This window comes from Protopterus annectens, chromosome 4.part0, assembly GCF_019279795.1.
Source record: "Protopterus annectens isolate FY-2018-M chromosome 4.part0, PAN1.0, whole genome shotgun sequence".
NCBI classification, from domain to species: domain Eukaryota; kingdom Metazoa; phylum Chordata; order Ceratodontiformes; family Protopteridae; genus Protopterus; species Protopterus annectens.
The window spans coordinates 522,591,791-522,614,334 of record NC_056733.1 but is presented as its reverse complement, the minus strand read 5'-3'; the positions used below and the strand labels follow the sequence as shown (position 1 = coordinate 522,614,334).

Genomic DNA, 22,544 nt, shown 5'->3' with positions numbered 1-22,544 from the left:
TTTTTGAGACTTTGCCAACAAAAGGCACTGTGGGGGAGGCAGGCACTGTGGGGGAGGTAAGAATCTTTGCCAGCAGTCGAACGACTGGAAGTGCCAGGTGCAAACCATCTCTGGCTAAGCAATGAGGTTTATCAACCATGGCTTTCCAGGCTGACAGGACCTGGATCCCCTTTGAATGACACCAAAAACTAAGCCAGTTATTGAAATCAGTCATTTTTTTGTTTATACTGCAGCATCATTCTAGGTGAGGGTAGTATGCTGCTCAAGACTAGGGACATACCTGCCTGGGACACATAATCAGAGAGCTCAACCATATCTCTCTTCATATAGTCCAGTGCGGTACATCTCAGGTCATTTACACAAACATGAACTATGACCTAGTCATAATGGTACTTGTTGCCGAGAAACCAGAGTGCATGTGTGATCTGACGAATCTTGGCACCAGACAGGCAGCTAACCTTGACTTTCTCCTTTTTCAACCTGATGAGTGGGACATCCATGTGTCTCATTATTGAGTTTCCAATGACAAGAAAGTTTGGTTTTTGAGTGTTATGCCTTATGGGCTTGGTGGGTGAGACACTGATGTTACTATGTGCCATGGGTGCTGTAGGGACTGTGTTAGTTGTAGCAGCCCTGTATTTTGGAGGCCTCTGGTGTTTCAGTAAGTTTTTTGAGAGAACTTCCATGTATGTAGATTTTTGTGGTTGATGCATATTATGTTGGACAGGTAGTAGTACTATGTGCATGTGTAGTGGTGGGTGGGTTTACAGCATCTTCTGTGTTACTGTTTTGAGTGTGAGAGAGCAGGGATTCAAGATTGTTGGTGTAGCTACATCTCTCACACTCTGTACTAGAGTGAGTTATTAGTAGAGAGTTGTCGATGTACATGAGGTAATTGCTACACTGCCTCGACACTCAAGTTAACAAGGTTGGCAGGAGAAACAAGGGTAGTCCAACTGTCCATAAATCTAGGTTGCAGACCGTTGTCACTAGTGGTGGCTTTTCAGAATCATTCATGGGGGAGTTTGGTGTGGTTATTTCCTTTCATCCCAAATATCTAGGTTTGGCTGTTTCTTTGCAAACCATATCGTCTTGGATCTCTAAAACCATTTCTTTTTGTTATACCTTTCATGGTAAATGTATTTCTGCCTTTGTAAAGCTCACTCTATTAGAGCTGTTGCTTCCTGTAGTGCTTTTTTTCAAAGTATTGTATATCAAGTCCATCTTGAGGCTGCTACATAGAATTCTGCCCATACCACCACTGAGCATTACAAGTTGTATGCTGTTTCCAGAGCAAGGGCTGGATTTGCCAGAGCAGTGCTGCATGGGTTATGAAAATATATTTATTTTTATTTTATTTATTTAAAATGTGTTGACCGGGAAATTCTGACTAGGACAAAGGTTATTTTCAGTGGAGGCCTGGGGAGAAATGCTCCAGATGCATGTCTTTAGAATGTGGGAGGAAACTGGAGCACCTGGAGGAAGCCCACACGAATGCAGGGAAGACATGCAGACTCCTCACAAAAGGCACCCCAGCCGAGAATCGAACTGGAGAACCTCTTGCTGTGAGGCAACAACGTTAACCGCTGAAGCACTGCGCCACCCAACATATATGAATGGTCAGAGGCAAGAATTAAGGTAGGAGGGCTCCTTTCCAGTAAGCTGTGTTTGTACAGAGGAACCAGACAGGAATGTATTTTTTTCTCCTCTATTATTTGCATCATATCTGGAGTTGTAAGCAAAGAAAATAAGGGATTCACATATTCAAAGGTGTAGCTGGTGTGGTGACCAAACAGTGTTAGTCTTATTTGTAGATTATATTAATTTGTACCTGATAAATCCAGAAAAAAGATATGTTGGTGTTATTTAGTTTTGAATCTTGTATGAATATAAATGACGAAATAAAGGCTGTAGGTATAAACTATGTACCACCACATGAACTGGTTCAGCAATGCCCATACTTATGGAACATGATAAGGTGGAAGTATTTAGATGCATGGATTCAAAATAATTCTGTGGGATGCATGGCCAAGATGCCAGTCTGATAGCAGAAATCCATAGCTCTGCTTAGATTTTAATATCCTGACAGGAAATATACATTCATTTTTAGAAACATCTAACTAAAAGTATACTAAAAGTTAGAATAACATAACCTCTTTATTATTTTCTAAAAATTAATACATAGTTAAGAGAATTTTTTAATTATTCCTGTCAAGACGTTTTCTACTGGAGATCTCAAGATGAGCAACTCGAAGAACCCACACCAGGAGAGTGCAGTGAAGAAAGAACTACATCTTATAATAACAAACATCCAAGAACTGTCACTAAAAATGGACAAATTCGAAAACAAAATGGATATTATCAAACAAGAATGCAGTAAACAACTGGAACTATCTGAACAGATTATTGCCTTAGAGGAAACAATAACTGACCTAGATACTAAAGTGACAAAAAATGAACATCACAATGAATTTCTTCTGAAACAAAACACCAGGCTGATTGAGAAACTGGAAGATCTTGAAAGTAGATCAAGGAGGAATAACATAAGAATATATGTAATTCCTGAGAAAGAAGAGGGTGCTAACATGATTCAGTTCCTCAGTAAGTGGTTTTCATAAGCACTAAACATGCCTGAATCCCTCTCTTTTGAAATTGAGAGGGCTTATTGGTCCCTGGCAAATCCAGCTTCATCGCTGAGTTCATCTAACCCCAGGTCTGTAATAGATTTATTTCCTCGCAAGCCAAGGACTTAGTGCTGAAGTCAGCTTGGACTAATTCCCTTATCAAGATGGGTGAAAAAGTTATTCATTTTGACAATGACTACACCTCTACAGTCATGTTCAGAAGAAAGGAGTGTGTTCCTCTAATTAAGTCCTTGAAAAAAGCCAGTATTAAAGCTCAAATTCTTTTTCCTGCAAGAATAAAAATCACCTTGCTAGGAGTGAAGATCTTTGATTCCCTACAAGAAGCAGTAGAATTTATCCAAAAGAAGAAAATACTGTTGGACAAAGAAGAAATGGAATGGTCATCCTAGAGTTTGAAGAGACAGGCAACAAAAATGGATGGTCTGTGAAGGAAGGAGCAAACAAAACTAAGAAACTAAAGGACAAATGAATACATTTCTTCTAATTTTAAATGCTTTGTTTTATGAATCATAATATATTTAATTCTGGAAAGTCTCTATGCTGTAAGGTAATGTGAATCAATTTTATTATTAACTTTCTCTTTTCCTTTCTATATCTACTTCTTCTAATTACATATAATGCTAGGTATTTAAATAACATTCTCTCTATCTGTTTTCTTCCTATTCTTTTTTGTAACCAATGTTACTTTTCTCTCTTTTCCTCATTATAAGTACTTTACATACTTTTCCCTTTTAAAAAACTACAAGTGATGTATGTCTTCTAATTCTTCAGTTGTTGTTGTGTCTTTTGTCTTTTCCCGGTTAGGGTTCGCCACAGCGGAACCCCGGTCCGCTAAGGATTGGCAGTAGATTTTTACTTGCCGACTTGCCGGGCCTGGCGCACAACCTTCAACAAAGGAACACCCATTCACGCATGTCACCACACAGAAGACGCTCTAACTGAGAATCGAACGGACAATGTCTAACTGTAAGGCGACAACGCTACCGCGGCACTGCCACCGCAGTTCTCTTCAGTAATAGTATAATTTGACTTAATACCAAAGTGCATTTTTTTCTAGTGGGTCAGTGGAGGGTAACATGGTGTTTCTGATTAGTGTTTCTAACTAGATGTTTTAGACTCTTTGTTTAGATACATTTAAACATTAATACAGTACATTAATGGTGTTTTATAGATAGTAGCTAAATATAAATTATCTATCTCTCTCTGTATTTTTATGTGTATATATATATATATATATATATGATTTACTATTGAAATGTCGAACGGCACTACATCGACTGTACTATAGTCGAACACGGAAGTTCAAAAATAGTAATGTCGACGACAAAAAAAACAATCTAGGACTGTGTTTTAACATGGGTCGAGGTAGGGGAGATGTTTGTAGTTCTGAATAATACTGAACACCTACCTCGACCCATGTTAAAACCATTCCTAGATTGTTTTTTGACGTCGACATTACTATTTTCGAACTTCCGTGTTCGACTATAGTACAGTCGATGTAGTGCCGTTGAACATTTCAGTAGTAAACCATATATATATATATATATATATGTGTGTGTGTGTGTGTGTGTGTAGATATATATATATATATATATATATATATATATATATATATATATATATATATATATATATGTGTGTGTGTGTATATATATATATATATATATATATATATATATATATATATATATATATATATATATATTTATATACTACGTTCCTTTTTTGCCCTCTCTCTGGCCTGGTTAACTGGTGGGTAAATGATTGAAATGTTATAATATGATTTCTGATTTGAGGCAGCTGTTGTTACTTCTAAATAGCTGTTTTTATATGAAAGGGTTAATTTTTTCATAATGTTGATGTTTTGCGAGGAAACTGGTGGTCTGTATGACTGTTCTCCTTGTGGAGATTCATGACATGCACTGACAAGGCAGCTTGAGTGTTTTTTTATTTTTTTTTTTTATTTCTGTAAACTCTGAAAGCTTCAAGATCTGAATTTCCCAGCGAAAATGCTTTTTTCTTCACTAGAGACAACTTCTGTTGTGCATGAGCCTATTTAGATACTTTTTAACAAGTTTATGAAGCTGCAGCTTGAGGAAACAACAGTGATGCCATCATTTGACCTTTTGAACTTGTTAAATGGTTGTGCTTAGAATTCTTTTCTCTTAAAATGTTGTTATTCTTCACTAGATACTTTAAATGCTAAATAGTTCTGATAAGTGTTTAACTCCTTTGAAAATGCTTATGCTCTCTTATAGATGCATACATTCTGCAGATTCAGTGACACTATTAGTAACTAAATGACATCAAGGGAACTAGGAACTGCATTAGAAAACTCATTATGCATATTAACGTCAGACTTATGTTATATAACTAAACCTTTATTAACTAAACAGATGGCTGTGAGGCCCCCTTTCTCTCTCTCTCTCTCTCCTCCTTTCCTGATGAAAGACGTCAACATAGATATTGTTAATACATGTGAGTAATATGTGTATAATTGCAAAATATAATAGTTATGTTGTAATAAGTGTTATATATATATTCAACAGATCCTTACATGAAAAGTGTTAGATAGATGACTGACAAAATGATTAAATTATCTGATGTTTCTGGAAAATTCTTGGAAATATTGACAATCCTCTTAACTTTCAGCTTCTAATGTTTATACATACTTTGATCCGATGTGTATTTCTAGCATATCTACATATTAGAGGTGCTATTCTCATATGTAACATATTCATATAGCTTCAGATATATTGGACACTGTCATGCTAATGTATATTTCATGGATTCAGATTTCTTTAGTTGCTTTCATAATGCTTTTCTTTTTTGTTTTTATGTTATATTCTAAGCAGAGATGGATGATTTGTGGTGGATGGATGGTTTAGTTAAGTTTTTAACTAAACCAGAAACTTTATGTTTCATGTATGTGTTTGTAAATAGTTTTGGGTTTTTGAAAGTAGTGCTTAATACACGTTATGCATCCATGATAAGTACGTTTTCAGTAGATTTCAAGTCAACACGGAAGAAAGGTCTTTCAGTTAGTAATAACATATACATTATAGTCAGTGGCTTATAAATGTTTATCATTAAATATTAATGGTTTGAACAGTAATGTCAAAATAGCTGGTTTGCTTAAATATATCAAAATGTATAAAGCCCAGATCATCTTTTTACAGGAAACCCATCTATTAAAAAAAGATCCACAAAAATACTCATTCAATGGCTATACCATTCTGGCTGATTCATGTTTTAAGACTAAGAGATTGGGCACTCTTATTCTATGGAAAAATACTTATACTGTGCCAAGAATTATAGATACAGTTTCAGATAAAGATGTGATGCTAAGCATTGTTATTTTGGAAATTAATAGGAAGTATAATACTTTGATTAATACATACTGGATACCAGGACTGAGTACTAAATATGTTGACAAATATCTGGACCTGATTACTTTAAATGCAAAAGAGGAAATTATAGCAACAAGTGATTTTAACTGCCTATTATCAGACAATGATACTTCTAAAAATGGTAAAATAAAACTAGCATCTCAAGCCAAGAAGTTAAATGACTTTACAAACCAGATGAACCTTAAAGATATACATGGTCTAAGAGAACATTATTCCTTATTCTATACTCACTATTCATATCGGTTTGGTACATAAACAAACATTGATAAGGTCTTTGTATCAAATAATATATACTCTAAAATAAGTGACTTACCTATAATGACTTGTCCACCTTCGGACCATAATGCTATAAACTTTACATTTACTACACATACAGATGATTTAAGATTTGTACAGAGAATTCCTGCTTACATAACTAAGTTAAATGACTTTAGGGAATGGATAATGAAAGAAATAGACATGTTTATAGAAACAAATGATAATAGTAAAGTGACTGATACTACACTATGGGACACCTTTAAAGTTTATATATATGGTAGAATAAAATCTTGGTGCCTTACAAGAGAGATAGTGGGACAAAGAACTTTTACACTTACAAAAAAAACATAGACAAGATAAAAATGGATGCAAAACCAAGTAAAGTAGCACATAAAGAAATTACTAAGTTAAATCAAAAATACTTATAAGTTCTGAATCATAAGGTAGCCATAAACCTGGAAAAATTGAAATTACAATCTTATGCTGTAAATCCCAAATATCTACATAAAATAGCGGTAAGATCCAAAAAAATAAACAATCAAAATCTTATTAATGAGATTAAATATAAAAGTGATGGTTCATTTAAGAGTACATCTAACTTAATGGGCATATTAGAAGTGTTCAAAAACTACTATAAATATATAAATAATAACACACCACTTTTGGAGACAGATAATGTAATAAATACTTTTATTCAAGAAAATATAACTACTAAGGTGTCAATGCAACAAAATAAAATAACACTAACAGAAGTGAAAGAGCAAATAAAAAGTTTAAAATATAATAACATTCCTGGACTGAATGGAATAATTCCTGAACTATATAATTTTTTTTCCTGAATATATAATAAAGAAAATGATGAGTGCTTTTACTATGGTTAAGCAAAAATGTATAACACCCCCATCATGGAAATAATTATCTCCCCCATATTAAAACAAGGTAAGGACCACAAGTCTTCTGATTCATATAGGCCAATTTCATTACTTAACACTGATTATACAATTTTCATGGCAATATTAGCTAATAGGATAAAGAAAGTTTTACCTAATCTAATACATAATGGTCTGACAGGGTTCATTCTTCATAGAAAAGTGAAATATAACATTATTAAATTACTATCATTAATAGACATAACATGCAAATACAAAAAACAACTAACTATTATCAGCCTAGACATAGAAAAGGCTTCTGATTCTATTAGTTGGGCTTATCTACAAATAATTCTGATTGGTTTTGAATTCTCCTCAGATTTTGTCAACTTATTAATGAAAATTTATAGTGGGACACAAGCTTATGTGAAAACCGGATCATGTCTATCCTCACCACTAGAAATCCTCAAGGGAACTAGACAAGGTTGTCCTTTGTCACCATTATTGTTTGCTCTTTCAATGGAATCTTTTGATACATATATCAGAAACAAGCAAAGTATAAAAGGCTTTCAAATTAATAAGGACTATTGTCCTAAGATATAGTTATTTGCTGATGGTTCTTTGCATGATGTTATAAATACCTTAAGCAAGTTTGAAAGAATTTCAGGGCTTAAATTTAATCATAGTAAATCCAAAACATTACTAATTAACAAAAAGATCAACAAAAACCTAAGATATAATAGCCTATTTAATTGGGAGAATGATGTATTAGAATATTTGGGTGTCGGTATAAAGCATACATGGAAAGAGTCTGGTAAACAAACTAAACTACAATAATTTAATAACCACCATTAGTGATCTAATCAAAAGATGGAATAAAATGTTCTTCACAATGGGGGATAGGCTCTCTTTAATTAAAATAATTTTACCTAAAATTTTGTTTTATATACAGTCATTGATACTGTCCCCTCCCAAACACTTATTTAAAAAAATAGATTCTGTGCTACTTAAATTTTTATGGTTCACCTTAAAACCTAGGATTGCATATAAATGGCACATTAGAGCTTGGAACAGCAATGGGATAGCATTCCCTAGCTTAGATCTTTATTCTAAATCAGTTATAATTAATGTAATATTACATTGGATCACACCTACCTATATATCTGGCTGTGAAACAATACATGAGTTTTATATAACTGTTGTCAGAACTATAAAAAATCAATTTAAGGAACAATATGGAATAAGTAGAGTTCATTGGCTTTTATGTGAATTTTGTTTATTAAATAAGAAGTTTGATCATTTTTCTTATGGCATTAATCAAATATTTAATAACTTTAAAAATATAATTGATTGTAATTACATTAAACAATTTCTATTTCTTATATTCCTATAGCATACTCCCTTGATTGCCTAGATTCTTTCAACATCAATGCGATGCAAAAATTAAAGGAAAATAACTTGATATTCTGGCATCAGTTTATTGAAAATAAGAGTATTAAACCAATAAACTCTCTTTTATGTAGTTTTGATAATAGTCAAGACAGTTGTTTATACACTCATTACAGCAGTTTATAGAAAACAAAATGAGAGTATCAATCAACCTAGAGACTGAATCTATACCTAGTTTGATTCAGCTTTTTATTAGGTGTCTTGAAAAGACAGATAATGAAAAATTAAGTATCTCACCTATCTATAAGATACTAAGAGAAGCCACTCTAAAGTTTGACTCAGATTTTTGGAATTACTATGTAAAGATTAATGGAGAACAAATATCTGATGAATCCAAAAAAATTGCTTTTGAATTCTACATATGGTACCGCTTCTTCATTATATTAGAGATTGTATACATGTAAATTTATGAATAGGAGTTTCTATACTTAACATAAAATAAATCTTATACTCAAAACAGTGAAAGTAAATGTTGGAAATGTGATAAATTACTAGAGGCCAACTGGGTTCACATGTTCATTGAATGTAGAAATGTTAAATACTGGAAAGACTTCAGATATTTCGTAAATGCTTTATGGTCTGATAGTCTTTCGGCTTTTCCCGGTTAGGGGTCGCCACAGCTGAACTCTGGTCCGCTTATGATTGGCAGTGGATTTTTATGGTGCCGAGTTGCCAGCTCAACGCCCAACCTTCAAAGAAAGCACACCCATTCACGCTCGTACCTACCTGCATGTGTTTAGCGTCACTTGACCGTGGGGAGGACATGCAGACTCCACACAGAAGGCGCTCCAGCCGAGAATCAAACAGGAAAACCTCTTGCTGTGAGGTGACAACACTAACCGCTGCACCACCGAAATGCTTTATGGTCTGATAACTGTCATATTTCTAGCTCATTAATCCTATTCAGTGTTCGTATACCTAATGTAATACCTAAATTTCAGATTCAGTTACAATTCTTGCAGTTGCCAGAAAAGTTATTACTTTGAACTGGAAAAGTAAATAGATTTGATGTTTAAAGATTTTATTAATTTAGCAAAAGTTGTTTGTAAAAAAGAACTGCAAACCATTTGTTATAGAACTCATAATATTACTCATAAAAAAATAACATGGCAAAAATTGGAAAACCTTTTGAACAAATGCTGATAACTTCTCATGGATAAAATGATTGTTTATCATGGATGAATATAAATATTGTAAATAGTTTTGTTATTGTTTTATTGTATTTGTTATATGTACATTTGCGTATGTTTATAATGAAAAAATAAAAATGTTTTTGAAAAAAAAATAATTCTGTTTTGGGGGCTAAGAATATCTGGGAAGAATCTTAAAAAATAAGACAAAAAAAATGGAAGCTGCAGATTGTGGATAGTAAGGATACAAGCAGAGAAAATGTTTTTAACCCCTTTAGTTTTATATATAGGTCAGGTGCATATTTTTATTAGACGGAGGACAAAGTGTTCCTGACAATAAAGAGTTGAAGGAATTTATTTAGGAAGGGAAGAGAGCTGTAGTTAATGGGATAAGTTGATTCTTACTGTAGAACAGGGTGGTTTAGGTTTACCTGATTTGAAGGGGTATTTGAAAGCTACATGGTTAAGGCTTTTATACATAACTCAAACAGAATATTATAAATCAACATGGAAATTGATGATGATGAAACTGGAGGGTGGTTCGAGAAAAAAACAGTGTTGGATTTTGGATGCAAATCTTTAAAGAGAATCGTAACAACCATACACAGTAGTATATTCCTAAAATATTGCTAGAAACTAAGCCAGCAAGTGAATAGGAAAAGAGATTTTACCAGTAGGGATGTCTGCAAGTAGGAGTGTTGAAAATAAATGTGTGTGAGGGATTGAAATCTACTGGAGGAGAATAACAAAGGAACCAAAGTATTGGGAGCTTATGACTTGAGAAGGAAAGGTAACAGAATTGGATAAAGCTAAACAGGAGTCTGGACTGCATGTTAATGGTTGCCTTCCCTGTCAAGTGCTGATAAAAGAGTGTAGGCAAAGAGAATGAATAAGGGTGCTGTGTGAAAGACCAGCACTGGTAGAGTTTTTGGTTGAGTTTAGAACAGAAGATGCTGTCAAAAAGAGATAATTAGTAGGATGTCTAAAATATTCCATGATAGTTATACGAATCAATCAGAGGAGGTTAAGAAAGATTGGGAAAAAAGAAGAGAAAGACAAATTTCAAGGGAACAATGAGAAGAAATATGTAAGGCTCCCAAGTGTGTAGCAAAATCAAGAAGTTTTAGGATTTTTACATGGAGGTGTTTGCACAGGCATTTCTATACCTCAAATAAGTATCAGATATTTTTTTTCCTCTCATTAGGTAGTACATTTGGAGAATGTAATGAGTTGGTGGATTTTCAGATTTCCCTACTAGGTACTGTGACAGAAAAGTTGAGGGCACAAATGGTAGTAACTAAGGAAATGACTGTTTTGGGAGGTCTTGAAGCTGGCTTGTCTAGGGCATAGTAAGACCTTACATTGTTTAATGCTGTTGGTAGCCATACTGCTCAACTGTCCAGATCTTTACAGAATGTCCAGATTTTTTGGCTCACATTTTTAGTCTGTTCCTCATAAAATTTGTGGTTTTCTGGCAAATCACCCGGATCATCTGAGGATTGAAGTCATTAAATAATGACGTACATTTTAGTTTCAGACTTCAAATCCTTCAGAAAATGTATGTTAAAACAAACTCTGTTACTCTAGCAACTTTCTAAGTTTATAAGAACAATATTCAAAATCTTTCCCTATTTTTGGGTCAGCCCCCCCCCCCCATTTTGTTGGGCTTTGTCCAGAGGTTGAGAGGTATGTTGACAGCCAAAATGGAATTATTAGAAAATGGATATCAAAATCTAAAGCAAATGTAACTGAGGTATTGAATATTGTTAAGGAGATAAGAGGATTGGATGTTTGTTTAGAAAATTGAAGAAGCCAGTTTCATATTAATAAATGAGGTTTTTTTACAAAGCATACAGAATAATACTCTAAAGGAAGAATGAGGTTTCAGGGAAAATAGGAATTAAGCAATTTATGTAATTCTGGAGTAAATGAAAACTATTAGAAAGAAAACATACATGTATACTTCAGGTTGATGATAATGGAAACTGTTATTAAGGTTTGTTTTCTGTTAATGTATATGAACTCATGCTGCAATTTAAAATGTGGTGATTTGATATTTTAAGAAGGAAATCAAATTTCAGCAGTTGAAAACAACTGTACCCAGCCTTCATGTTTTTTTTAACAAAGTGTATCTTGTTTAAGTTACAGAAAAAAACTCCAACTATCAGATCTACAAATGAAGTAACTGATGATAACCAACTTCCTAAAGCACAAAGAGATACCCCCAATCTAAAAAAGTATTTGTTACAGTGTCTTATAAGTGTATTATGTATACTACAGAAAATTAAGGTGACTGAGGCATACATGGGTTTTGTAACAGAAATTTATATGTTTTTTGATTGTTAGGCCTTTACTATGTGGGTGGGTGGTCAGGATAGTTTTGTCAGGTTAAGAAATTTATTAATCAGGGTTGTCCTGCGCGCCCATTGCCTGGTGCACAAATGAGATTATTAAGAAGGTTAAAGAACAAGAGCGAGGAGAAGCGTGAAAGTTGCATGAGAAGTGTAATACCAGAATGTTTAATATATGCAGATGATATGGTAGTGTTAGTGAAAAGTGGAAATGCGTAGAATAACAGTAGAAATAAAGTGGAAGCATAGACTGGTAGAGCTTAAGATAAATGAACAGTTTGAGCTCACTGATTTGTTGGCAGGGGATATAGAGCGATGAAGTGAATATAAATGTTTCAGTTTTTGAATCTGGTAAAAAGGTAGTGATAACAGAGTGAAGATGGGTTTGAAAAAAAATAGTCTAGTCAAATTGTGTGGCTGTTGTATTTTAAAAAGGCCTTATTAAACCTTTTTTGTTAAATGTGTTAAGTTCTGTAACTGTAATGCTAGTGCTAGAGGGTATGGAAAGAGAATAAGTAGATCTTTGTTTTATGGTAATTTTGGATTCAAAGATTGATCCAGTGGAGAGGCATTCTGCATCAAGAAAGGTCAGATGGGGAATTTGATGTGATCCAAATCGTGTTTCATATACCTTTGTGAACGATCTTGTGCTCTGAAATAAAAAAGTTACAAATAATTGTTGCATGATTATAAGAAGTGCAAAGGGGTGAAAGACACATTGCATCACTTTTTTGAAGTATGAAAGGATTAGGAAGATGTGAGTTGATGTGAAAGCATTTAGTACTGGATGAATAGTCTTAATGAATTTATGTTTTGATAAGGGGTATATATAATAGAAAAGAGATACTGACAGAAGAGATGGCTCTGGATGAGGTTATTTGGAAACTGGTGAAAGATATACATTTTTATTTTGTAATAAGGTGAAAAAATATGTATTATGAAAGATTTGAAAGCATAATTTGTAATGGTATAGCATGTTTGATAGAAGGGGGGTATGAGGCAATGTGAATACATTTTGCTAAGTGTGATGTAGTATACTGTGTATACTGAATGTTGCATTTTACTGAGTATTTAATAAAAACTTGTACATCAGGAGTTTTGCAACCTCCTAATGTTGCACTGCAGTGTTAATATTGGAACATGAATCCATTCACTTAAAGTAGGAATAGATAATTCTGGCAGCAAAGGTGAGTGTGCACTCATCTGGGCCATTGACACTGACAGTTTGCTGACTTCATAACACATTTTAAATCCGTTCCCCAGCTGACACTTTCCAGATCGCAGAGTTGGTAAACCATCCTTACTTAGGAAACTATTTGTCCAGTAAGAGAATATAGGTCTCACAATGGGCTTTGAGTGTGTTGGTGAGTGAACATATCAAATACTCTTATTTTATAAATACCTGCACTGCCCTCATTTCAATTTTATAATTGCTGAATACAGGTGTTTCTACTACTCTGCTTAGTGTTACTCTGTTGTCTTTACTTCTGTACTTATTCTAGTCTTTATAGTGCTTTATATTGAGTACCTTGTGGGAGGATGGTATAATGGTTAAGGAGTTTACACTACAGACACAAGTTGCAGGGTTTGATTCTCACATGGCCCAGTTGGCTAGGCTTAAAATGGCTCATAAGAGCAATTAGCCTAGCACTAATCTATGAATCTAGTACTAATCTATGAAAACCTTTGTAGTTTATGTTCTGTCAGTACTCTGAATTACTTTTGCAAAAATCCTGGTATTAGAAATATGTAAAAGTACTTGTATGTGAAACTTAAAATGAAAAATTGTGAACACGTTGCACAGAAATCTCTGAAATCAGAATTTGTAAGCAGTGTGTAAATGTAATCTAAACCTCAGCATACTGTATTTGTTTTTATATTATGTCATTATTTAACATACAGTATCGTATACTTCACACCAACTCTGTTTCTAGCCTATAGCCCTGTAGCTGAAAAAGGTTTTGAACCATCCCACTTACCTATTTAACAAACAAACAAAAACACGTTACATGCTTTACAACAAAGGTGTAATAGCCGGGTCTATATTACCATCTCGAATGGTAAAAATGCAGAACGCTCACATGAGCGAAAATGGACTAAAACGAACTTGCTACACCCCCCCACTAAATATATATTCCAACTCCAAGGTCACACTACAGTGAAGAAAGGGCAAATATCCCAATCCTCACTGTACTGCAACCCCAAAAAACAAGTTAGTTTTAGTCCGTTTTCGTTCATGTGAGCGTTCAACATTTTTACCATTCGAGATGGCAATATAGACCCTAGTAGCCAATTAAATATTGTAACTATGCTTGTAGATGTTGAAATTATTACCTTAATTCTTATTTCTATGTTGTAGCTTCTCGCTGTGGTTTTTGACACATTCAGTGACATAGAGAAGAGGAAATTTAAGTCTCTTCTTCTGCATAAGAGGTCAGCTGTTGAACATGCATTCCAACTCCTTATCAACCAGCAGGTAAGAGTGTTTCATTTTTCAGTAATCATTGTTCCTTATAATCTACCAGTATACATTTGACTAATGTTTCCACCTTACATAGAAAGGTTTGAACATTTAGTAATGTTATATTATTATTGTTATTATGTTATATTAGTGACAGTTGGCCTTGAAGTTTAACGAGATAACAAGCTGGTTCCTTTGGTCCAGTGTTGGTTTCCCTCAGCCTCCATTGCCTAACTGTGTGACTCTGAGCAGGTCACTTAACCAGACAGCATTCCTGGGCTGAGTCTGAAAATGATCTCTGTCTTTTCTAATTCCAAATCTTTTGGGTTTCTAATACCATGACGGGAATGGACTCCATTTCTAAGTCAAAGTATGATTAAAGTTCATGAATTTTGTATTGTTTCAATCTTAGATATCAGCCGAAAGTGCTCTTCGCAACACCCGCAGTGTGCCCAGTAATGATTCATCCTGCAATTCATATGGGGTTACATGGATTGGTAACATATCTAAATATGACTGTAAATTCTTTTTTATAAGACCCGTTGCTCCTATCTTTTTTCCACATGGGTCTCGTTTCTGCCTGCACATCCTGCTATTTTATGACTTTTTTGTCTTGCTCAGTAAGCAAGACACTATAGTTACCGGGTGTGATAATTCCAATGATCAATGCTACTTTTTTTTTTTTTTTTCTTGGACCACTATATCCGGTTTTCTAGCATCTGTCTTTTGAACTGTTGGTAGTGGGTGATCCCATGTGATATAAACTTCATCATTTTCTATGATGCTTTGTGGCTCATGTTTACAGTGTTTTTCAGCCACTTTGATACCATAATGTTTGCCCAAACCCCAGTGCAACAGTCTCACCACATTATTATGCCTTTCAGTATACAGTCCTTCTGTCATTAGTGTGTTGCAACCAGCAGCAAGGTGTGTGATTGTTTCCAATTCAGTTTTACAAAATCTGCATTTGTCTGTTTCTTCCACATGTTCAATGGACTTTGTAAACCACCGTGTACATAGCCCACTGTTTTGGGCTGTCAATATTAAGCTTTCATTTCTTGGTTTGAATTCACTTCTCCTTGACCATTCGTGCATTCATTGTTGATCAACATGAGGCTCTTCCAGAAGTTTTCTATACTTGCAACTGTATTTATGTTTTTTCCACATTTCTTGCCTTCTCATCTGGTCCTTCATCTTATATTCTTTCTTTTGTTTTTTTTTTTTGGCACATTCAGTTGCTGCCTGGTTTTTATCTACTTCTGGTTTGATTTCCATTCCTGCTTGACGTCGATATGCTTCTGCTAAATTAAGCAGATACATCATCTTAGATTTATTCTCCTCATGTTTCAAAACTTTCACTACATTTGGATCTTGTGAGGTCAGTAGATATGTGTGGAGTCCCATGATTGAAGATCTATACATGTAATCACTTTCAAGGAGGCCCATCCCTCCTTCGGAACGGGGAATATATAATCTTGGTATACACTGATTTTTACAAATCATTTGGTGAGCATGAAACATTCTTCTTGTTTTAATATCTAATCTATCCAACACTTTTTGAGGCCAGTCAATCACTCCAAAACTGTACGTTAGGACAGGAAGAGCAAATTGATTTATAGTTTGGATCTTGTTCCTCGATGTCAATGCTGTTCTCAGGATTAATTTAAGTCTTCTAAAGTATTCCTTACTGAGTTTTATTCACATTTGTTCATGTTTTATTGCTGAGCCTTCATCAGTTCCCAAGTATTTATACACTCCCTCTTGCTCAAGTTCTTTTATATCACATTATTGCCCCAAACCAATGTTTTCCTGGTGCGACAGTGTTCCTGCTTTAAAGGTTGCTTTTGCACATTTATCAAGACCAAATGATATTCTAATATCATCTGAAAAAGTTTTGACAACTTGCGGCTGTGCTTTCAATTCCTCATCTGATGAACTGTACAGTTTTAAATAATCGACAAAGAGAAGATGAGAAGTCATTAGAGTTTGTTGTTTTCTAGAAGGCAAATTGTAGCCATGGCCTAAGCTGTTAAGTAAACAGCATAATGGATTAATGACAAGGCAGAATAGCAACTGTGACAGAGAGTCGCCCTGGAATATCCCCCTTTGAAATTTTATCCCTGGGATAATAATCTGTCCTTTATCATGGCAATTGCAAAGTGGTATGCCATTGTTTCATGGTTACTGTAATGTAGTCAATCAGTGTAGGTTGTATCTTATACATTTTTAAGGACGGTTTTATCCATCAATGTGAGATACTGTCAAATGCTTTTTTGTAGTCAATCCATGCCATACCTAAATTCTTCTCCTTTTCTTCATTTGGTCCTTTCAGAGGAGTGCTCTGTCCTGTAAAATAAATAAATGAATAAAATATATAAATAGAAGCATACAGAAGAGTTTGCTACATATCTATGTATGTAGGTATTCCAAACTAAATTTTAAGAAGGCTGAGAAACTCACTTTTGGATTGCTTTTGCAAGTCTGACATCATTGTATAGCAGTTAACATGACATCCGTACTTGTTTGATACTCTTCTGATGGTTTTAGATTTCCCTCTACTTTGTAGATTGTGTAGCATTTATTTTCATGTTCTTTCATTGTCATGTAACAAAAATTGTGGATGAAAAGGACCCTTTTTTCCCAGTACGTTTACCTGGTGAATCCCTGGATTCCACCCTCACAGATAAATTTGTTAAGTATTTAACTTGCTTTTGCGGCTGTCCTTTCACTTTGAGCCCAGCTGTTCATCTTTTGTAGAATAAGCATTGCTAATTCCTTTTCCTGTTCTGGATTTTTAAGTCTTGTCCCCAAGTTTGCATAGCCTACATCTCGAGTTCATTTCTGAGGTGCAGGACCTTGCACTTGATTGAAGGAGGAATTGGTATCTGAGACCATGCCTGCAACCTCCCTACAGCATTTGCATTCTCAGCAATGAGACTGATTCATTTCTTCTTACGCTGCATAAGGGCAGAGATGAATAGGGTAAGGATGGATCCAAGAGTCAACTCTACAGGACACTGCCACCATTTTTCCCTCTGAGAGCTTCTTCCTGACATCACTCTTGTTTTTTGCTAACTCACCACTGTCCACCAATTTGCATAGTTTCTACTCCTTCCCTCATTTTTTTCAAGAAGCCTTTGTAGGAGGGTGAATCAAAAACTTAGCTAATGTTCTGAGCAATCCCATCTTCATAATTGCCCTGTCTAGGTAGACTGATAACCCAGTCTCATAAAACAGGATCATTGCAGTCTGGGGGAATTGACCCATAATGAAACCATATTGGAATTCACTAAGTAGCCTGTGTTGCCCCATTAACCTCATGAGCTGTGAATTTAGAATAGTATCCCTTCATGTAATGACTACTGTCAGGCTCATTAACCTGTAGTTATCTGCATTGCTCCTTTCTCCTGTGTAGCTTAGTATCACTGCTGCCTCGTCCTAGTTTCCCCAGGACAACCCCCTCTATAAGGGACCCATTCAGATGTTCTTTCAGAAGCTTGAATCAGAGCCTCAGCAATCCTTTTTAGGATTCTAGATGGAAATGTTATTCATTCACACTGCCTCAGTGTCATATGGACTCTGTGCCTGCACAAACCTACGCTAACAGCTTTACAGAGCTCAGAATCCCCTCTTTTGATTCTCTTTGATAGGGGGTTGGCTAAGCCCTTTCCATCATGGGAAGCCTAACCCATATCACAGAACGTCAGTCATTCAGTCTTTTGCTGCCAGCTGTAGGAGTCATACAGCTGAATCTTCTCAGCAGCCTGCATTTGTGGACTACAGCTCACCAAACTCAGATAAGATCCCTTTGGAAATTTCCTTTCCTTTTTATTTGTTATATACTTTTCTGTCTTCAGCTACTGTATCTCCAAATCCTGGAATACACTACCTAATCACCTGACTTCTGTCAGCTCTACCCCACAGTTTAAAAAGCTCCTCAAAACACACTATATAAATACCTGGCTATGCTCATGTGACTCCCCAGGATAAACTTTTCAACCATCTTCACTGTTAACCAGTATACACTATCTTGTTTTATCATGCATCTTCTTAAGGCTTTTATTGCATTATAACATAATGTTAATAATCTATGTCAGTTTGTTCTCTGTATGCCAGATTGATGTATTATATCATGTCTGTTCTAATTTTTTTTATATATCCTATTTTTCATGTACTTTTCCCGAGCTTTTCTCCCCGGGCTTCCTCTGAAAATGGACCCGTGTCCAGTCGGACTTTCCCAGTAAACAATTGTAAAATAAATAAATACTTTTGATTTCTTTCTGTTTTATTTAAAGGAATAATAATGTATGTCTGTATCCTACATTTGTATTTTAATATTCTTGATATTTCCTACTGCTGCTAATTCTTGTAAGAATTCTAATTTAGTACTATGTTGTTTGTATGTTTGTCAGCTTAATACTGCTTTTAAGCGATTATAGGGCTTTTTTAAAGTGTCCTGTGACGTTTACTGGGAAACCGAAGATTATATGGTGTCAGTTGAACACCAGGCCTCTTGTTTCTGCTGTATATTTGCTTTATTTGAAGGTTCTGTTAGGGAAATATTCAATTTATTTCACTTTTTTCTTCATCTATGGGATATTTACTCTTGATTTAACATAAGAAAGAGTGCATTTTTCAAGTTTTCTTCATTTAAAGGATATTTCTTACTGATTTAACTCCAGAATAGCTGTTTTATCATTAAATTGTGAATTCACTTAAAATTACTTTATTTGCATTTTCTATGAAGATTTTTTTTTCATTTCTGACAAGGGAATCTCTAAGTAACTTAAACATGTATTTATATTGTTTTAAAATATTGCTTTTTGATTTTAAGGGCATATATTTGATTTTTTGTCACTATTTGGACAAGAGAATTTTACTTGGTACTGTGACTGTATTATACTGTGCAGATTATAAAACAAGGCCTAGCACAATTTAATCTGTGTCTGCTAAATTTGATGCAGTCTAGTGCTATTTGCTGTGTGGGGACATGGTTTATAGTTTCTATTATTGCTGCCCTTAGTCATCCCTTAATAGTGTCACTAGCTGGTATTTTTCCCTGACTTGATGGTTACTGATTTGGCTGCCCCCCTCCTTTCAAATCCAGTTACACCAAAAAAGGAAAAAGTCATCAAAAACATACCTCAGCCTATGTATTGTGAATCTGTTGTTGCCGTAAAGAGGCCCACAGACTACTCATATTTTTCCCTATCACCCTGTGGTGTGAGCCTGCAACTCTCTGTGGTATGGGAGTAACACAGAGTCCTCTGGGGCTGTTACAGTACTTGGTTCTATTACTGAGAACCAAACCTTTTAGGTGTAGGATAGACCTGGGATAAGAGACCCATTGTCAGACGTAATACTCTGTCCCCAAATATTTTGTCCTCTAGTGTAGTTCATAGTAAGAAGTAACAGAGGTTTCACCACATGATAGATAGGTTATTACCATGTGTAGGGCTGATCTGGTTTCTTTAGCTAAGAGTGTTTTACAGTCAACTAGTCTTATTCAGAGTGACTGTGGGCTACCTTCTATTGAAATTAGTCTAACACTGCACATTTTGATGGAGACTCTGATGCAGACAATAGTGAACACTACCTTTGCCCAGTCTAATTCTTCATAAGCTCAACAACTTCAAAAACCCAAGCGGGTGTTCACCTTTCCACAGATGCTAGCTAGGTTTAGAGATGTATTTGATTGGAAGCAATCTGGATCTACACCAGGAATTGGCAGAGTTTTTGGTCTTATTGAGGATTACATTCCAAATGTTTCTGGCAGTTCTTCTTGTTACCAGCCTTAGAAGAGGTCTACAAATTACATGTAAAACTCCTTGGGCTGTTCTGTTTTGGCACCTTTTTCTGATAGTGAGATAGTGTAGTTTTTTTCCCTTAGAGTAGTTATTTTACAATTTTCTAAGCTAGTCTTATTATTTGTTTTCTGTGTGTGTTTTTCGGCTTGTCTACTTCGTGTGCAACCTCTGTTTGTTTGACAGTATTGAGTTAGCTTTCCCCTTAGGTTTGGTTGCCATGTCTGATAAGCCCATTGGCTTTAAACGGTGCTCCTCGTGCAGTCGGAAGATGCCTGTTTCTGATTCACACGAGGAGTGCCTTTATTGTTTAGGCGCCAACCACCTGGAGGTTGAATGCAACATTTGTGCTGCATTCAACCCCAGGGCTTTGGTTGAGTGTTGAAACAAACTCTTGTTGAAAGGGTTGGCTCAAGGGTGTCCCTTGGCTCAGTCTCCTGCCAAGTCTGGACCCTCGGAGCACAAAAGGAAGGCCCTACTGTCTTTGGGGTCTTCTTCTGCTAAAAAGACAAAGCTGTCAGATCCTAATTCCTCGGATCCGACCCCACCCTCGACTCGGTTGGATCTGATGCCCACTGATCCCAAGGTCAGTGACGTTCATGGATTTGGGGCTTTTGCTCCTAAGCCTTTGGACCCAAGGTCTTGAGAATCAACCCCTGGATCCAAGATTTCCAGTCCGAGGCCTTTGGATCCAACTGGATCCAGACAAGCCACAGATCCGGGTCCCTCGGATCCAGGACATATAGGATCCAGGCCTTCGGATCCTACATTGTCTTTGGGTCAGAGGAGGTCATGTACGGGATCACTGTCTGATCCCAGTGTTATTATTGAGGATTCCCCCTCTGGCTCTGGCTTGGGGCAGTCTCCTTCTGTCTCCAAGCACAGATGCAGTTTGTAGAGGGGAGGTCCTCGGGATCTAGGCACCCATCCCCAGCTAGGTCCTCCACGTCTTCCAAATTCTCCAGGAGTTTACACCCTTCTGATATGGGCAGGATGATGAGGTCCTTTCTTAGGGCTGAGAATGAGCTGGGGCTTCTCGCATCTTCTGTCCATCCGGCTAGGGGGCCATCGCCTACCCCTCTTGTTGGTTTCTCCTTGTCCAACGAGATTGGTTTTGGATTTCCTGCCCCTGAACTGTATGGGGAGGGGAAACTGGGATTTCCCATGACCCTTCTGCCCCTACCCCATCTGAGTCCCTGACTTTCCCTGCTCAGCCTCCCCTTGGGCAGGTGGAGTCCTGGACCTGAGCTGTCACCCCGGAGTCCTTGGGTGGGGCTTCCAGTCCTAGTTTTTCAGACCGGTCCCTTCCCCTTGGTGCTTCGACCCTCGACAGTTCGGGGCCAGTACTATACGAGGCCCAGAGGTTCTGGCCTGCTCTGGTCCTTCTCCCCAGGTGGACCTTCCTACCGGGAGTCTGGATGGAGCATCGTCCAGTCCTTCAGCTTTTCGGGTCATAGGCAGACCTTTTCTTCTTAAAGGGTTTCCTCCCTGGCCTTCCAGGGACCATCCCAGCCCCATCTTGCAGACTCTACTCATCCTGTCCCTGGTCAGCCCTGTTGAACTAGCCTTCAGGTAAGAGCTGCCTCACTCAGGATCCTCTTCTCTTCCAAGTCCTCCCCCAAGCCACCCCTGGAGGAGGTTCTGCAGAAGAGATTGTGTAAGAGGAGACACATAGACTCCCCTGCCGAGTCACTCACTGAGGATATTGACCTTGATGAAGGGTATGGGTCCCCCAGGTCTCCACCTGGGGAGGTCTTCTTCAGTGACATCATGGAAATCCTTAAGCTTAAGGGCGGTTGGGCTTCCCTCCCCCTGTTCTCCGAGGAGTCCATTTTTCTGAAGGCTTTCAGGATGGGACCATCTACTTCCTGGGTGTCTCCTCTGGCAGATGAACTCGTTGACCTCATTGCCAGCAGGGCATGGTAGGAGCCCAGTGCTGTGGAGCCTGTCCACAAATGGGCTGACAAGTGTTTTAGCCCCCCCTGCCCTTTCCAACAAGCAGTTTTGGTCTAAAGGCATGCCAGTCAATGCAATCTTGGCAGCTGCTGCCACCAAGAAGGAACTGGTGGAGCAGAGCATGTCTGTCCATCCTCCCAACTGTGAGTCTCGGGCGATTAACAGGCATGGAAAGTGGGTGTTTGCCTCAACCATCTTTGGGCTGTGGGCG

The 22,544-nt window shown here is 36.6% G+C and overlaps 1 protein-coding gene across 2 annotated transcripts in view; it reads left to right on the top strand.

Annotated features, from left to right (window-relative positions):
- TPCN1 (two pore segment channel 1) overlaps positions 1-22,544 on the top strand; it is a 1,721,246-nt gene that overhangs the window by 908,454 nt on the left and 790,248 nt on the right. For both annotated transcript variants that reach the window (XM_044068445.1, XM_044068446.1), the window contains exon 10: positions 14,472-14,588. In XM_044068445.1, coding sequence (XP_043924380.1) covers positions 14,472-14,588 — 117 coding nt within the window. The remainder of the gene's footprint in view (positions 1-14,471; positions 14,589-22,544) is intronic.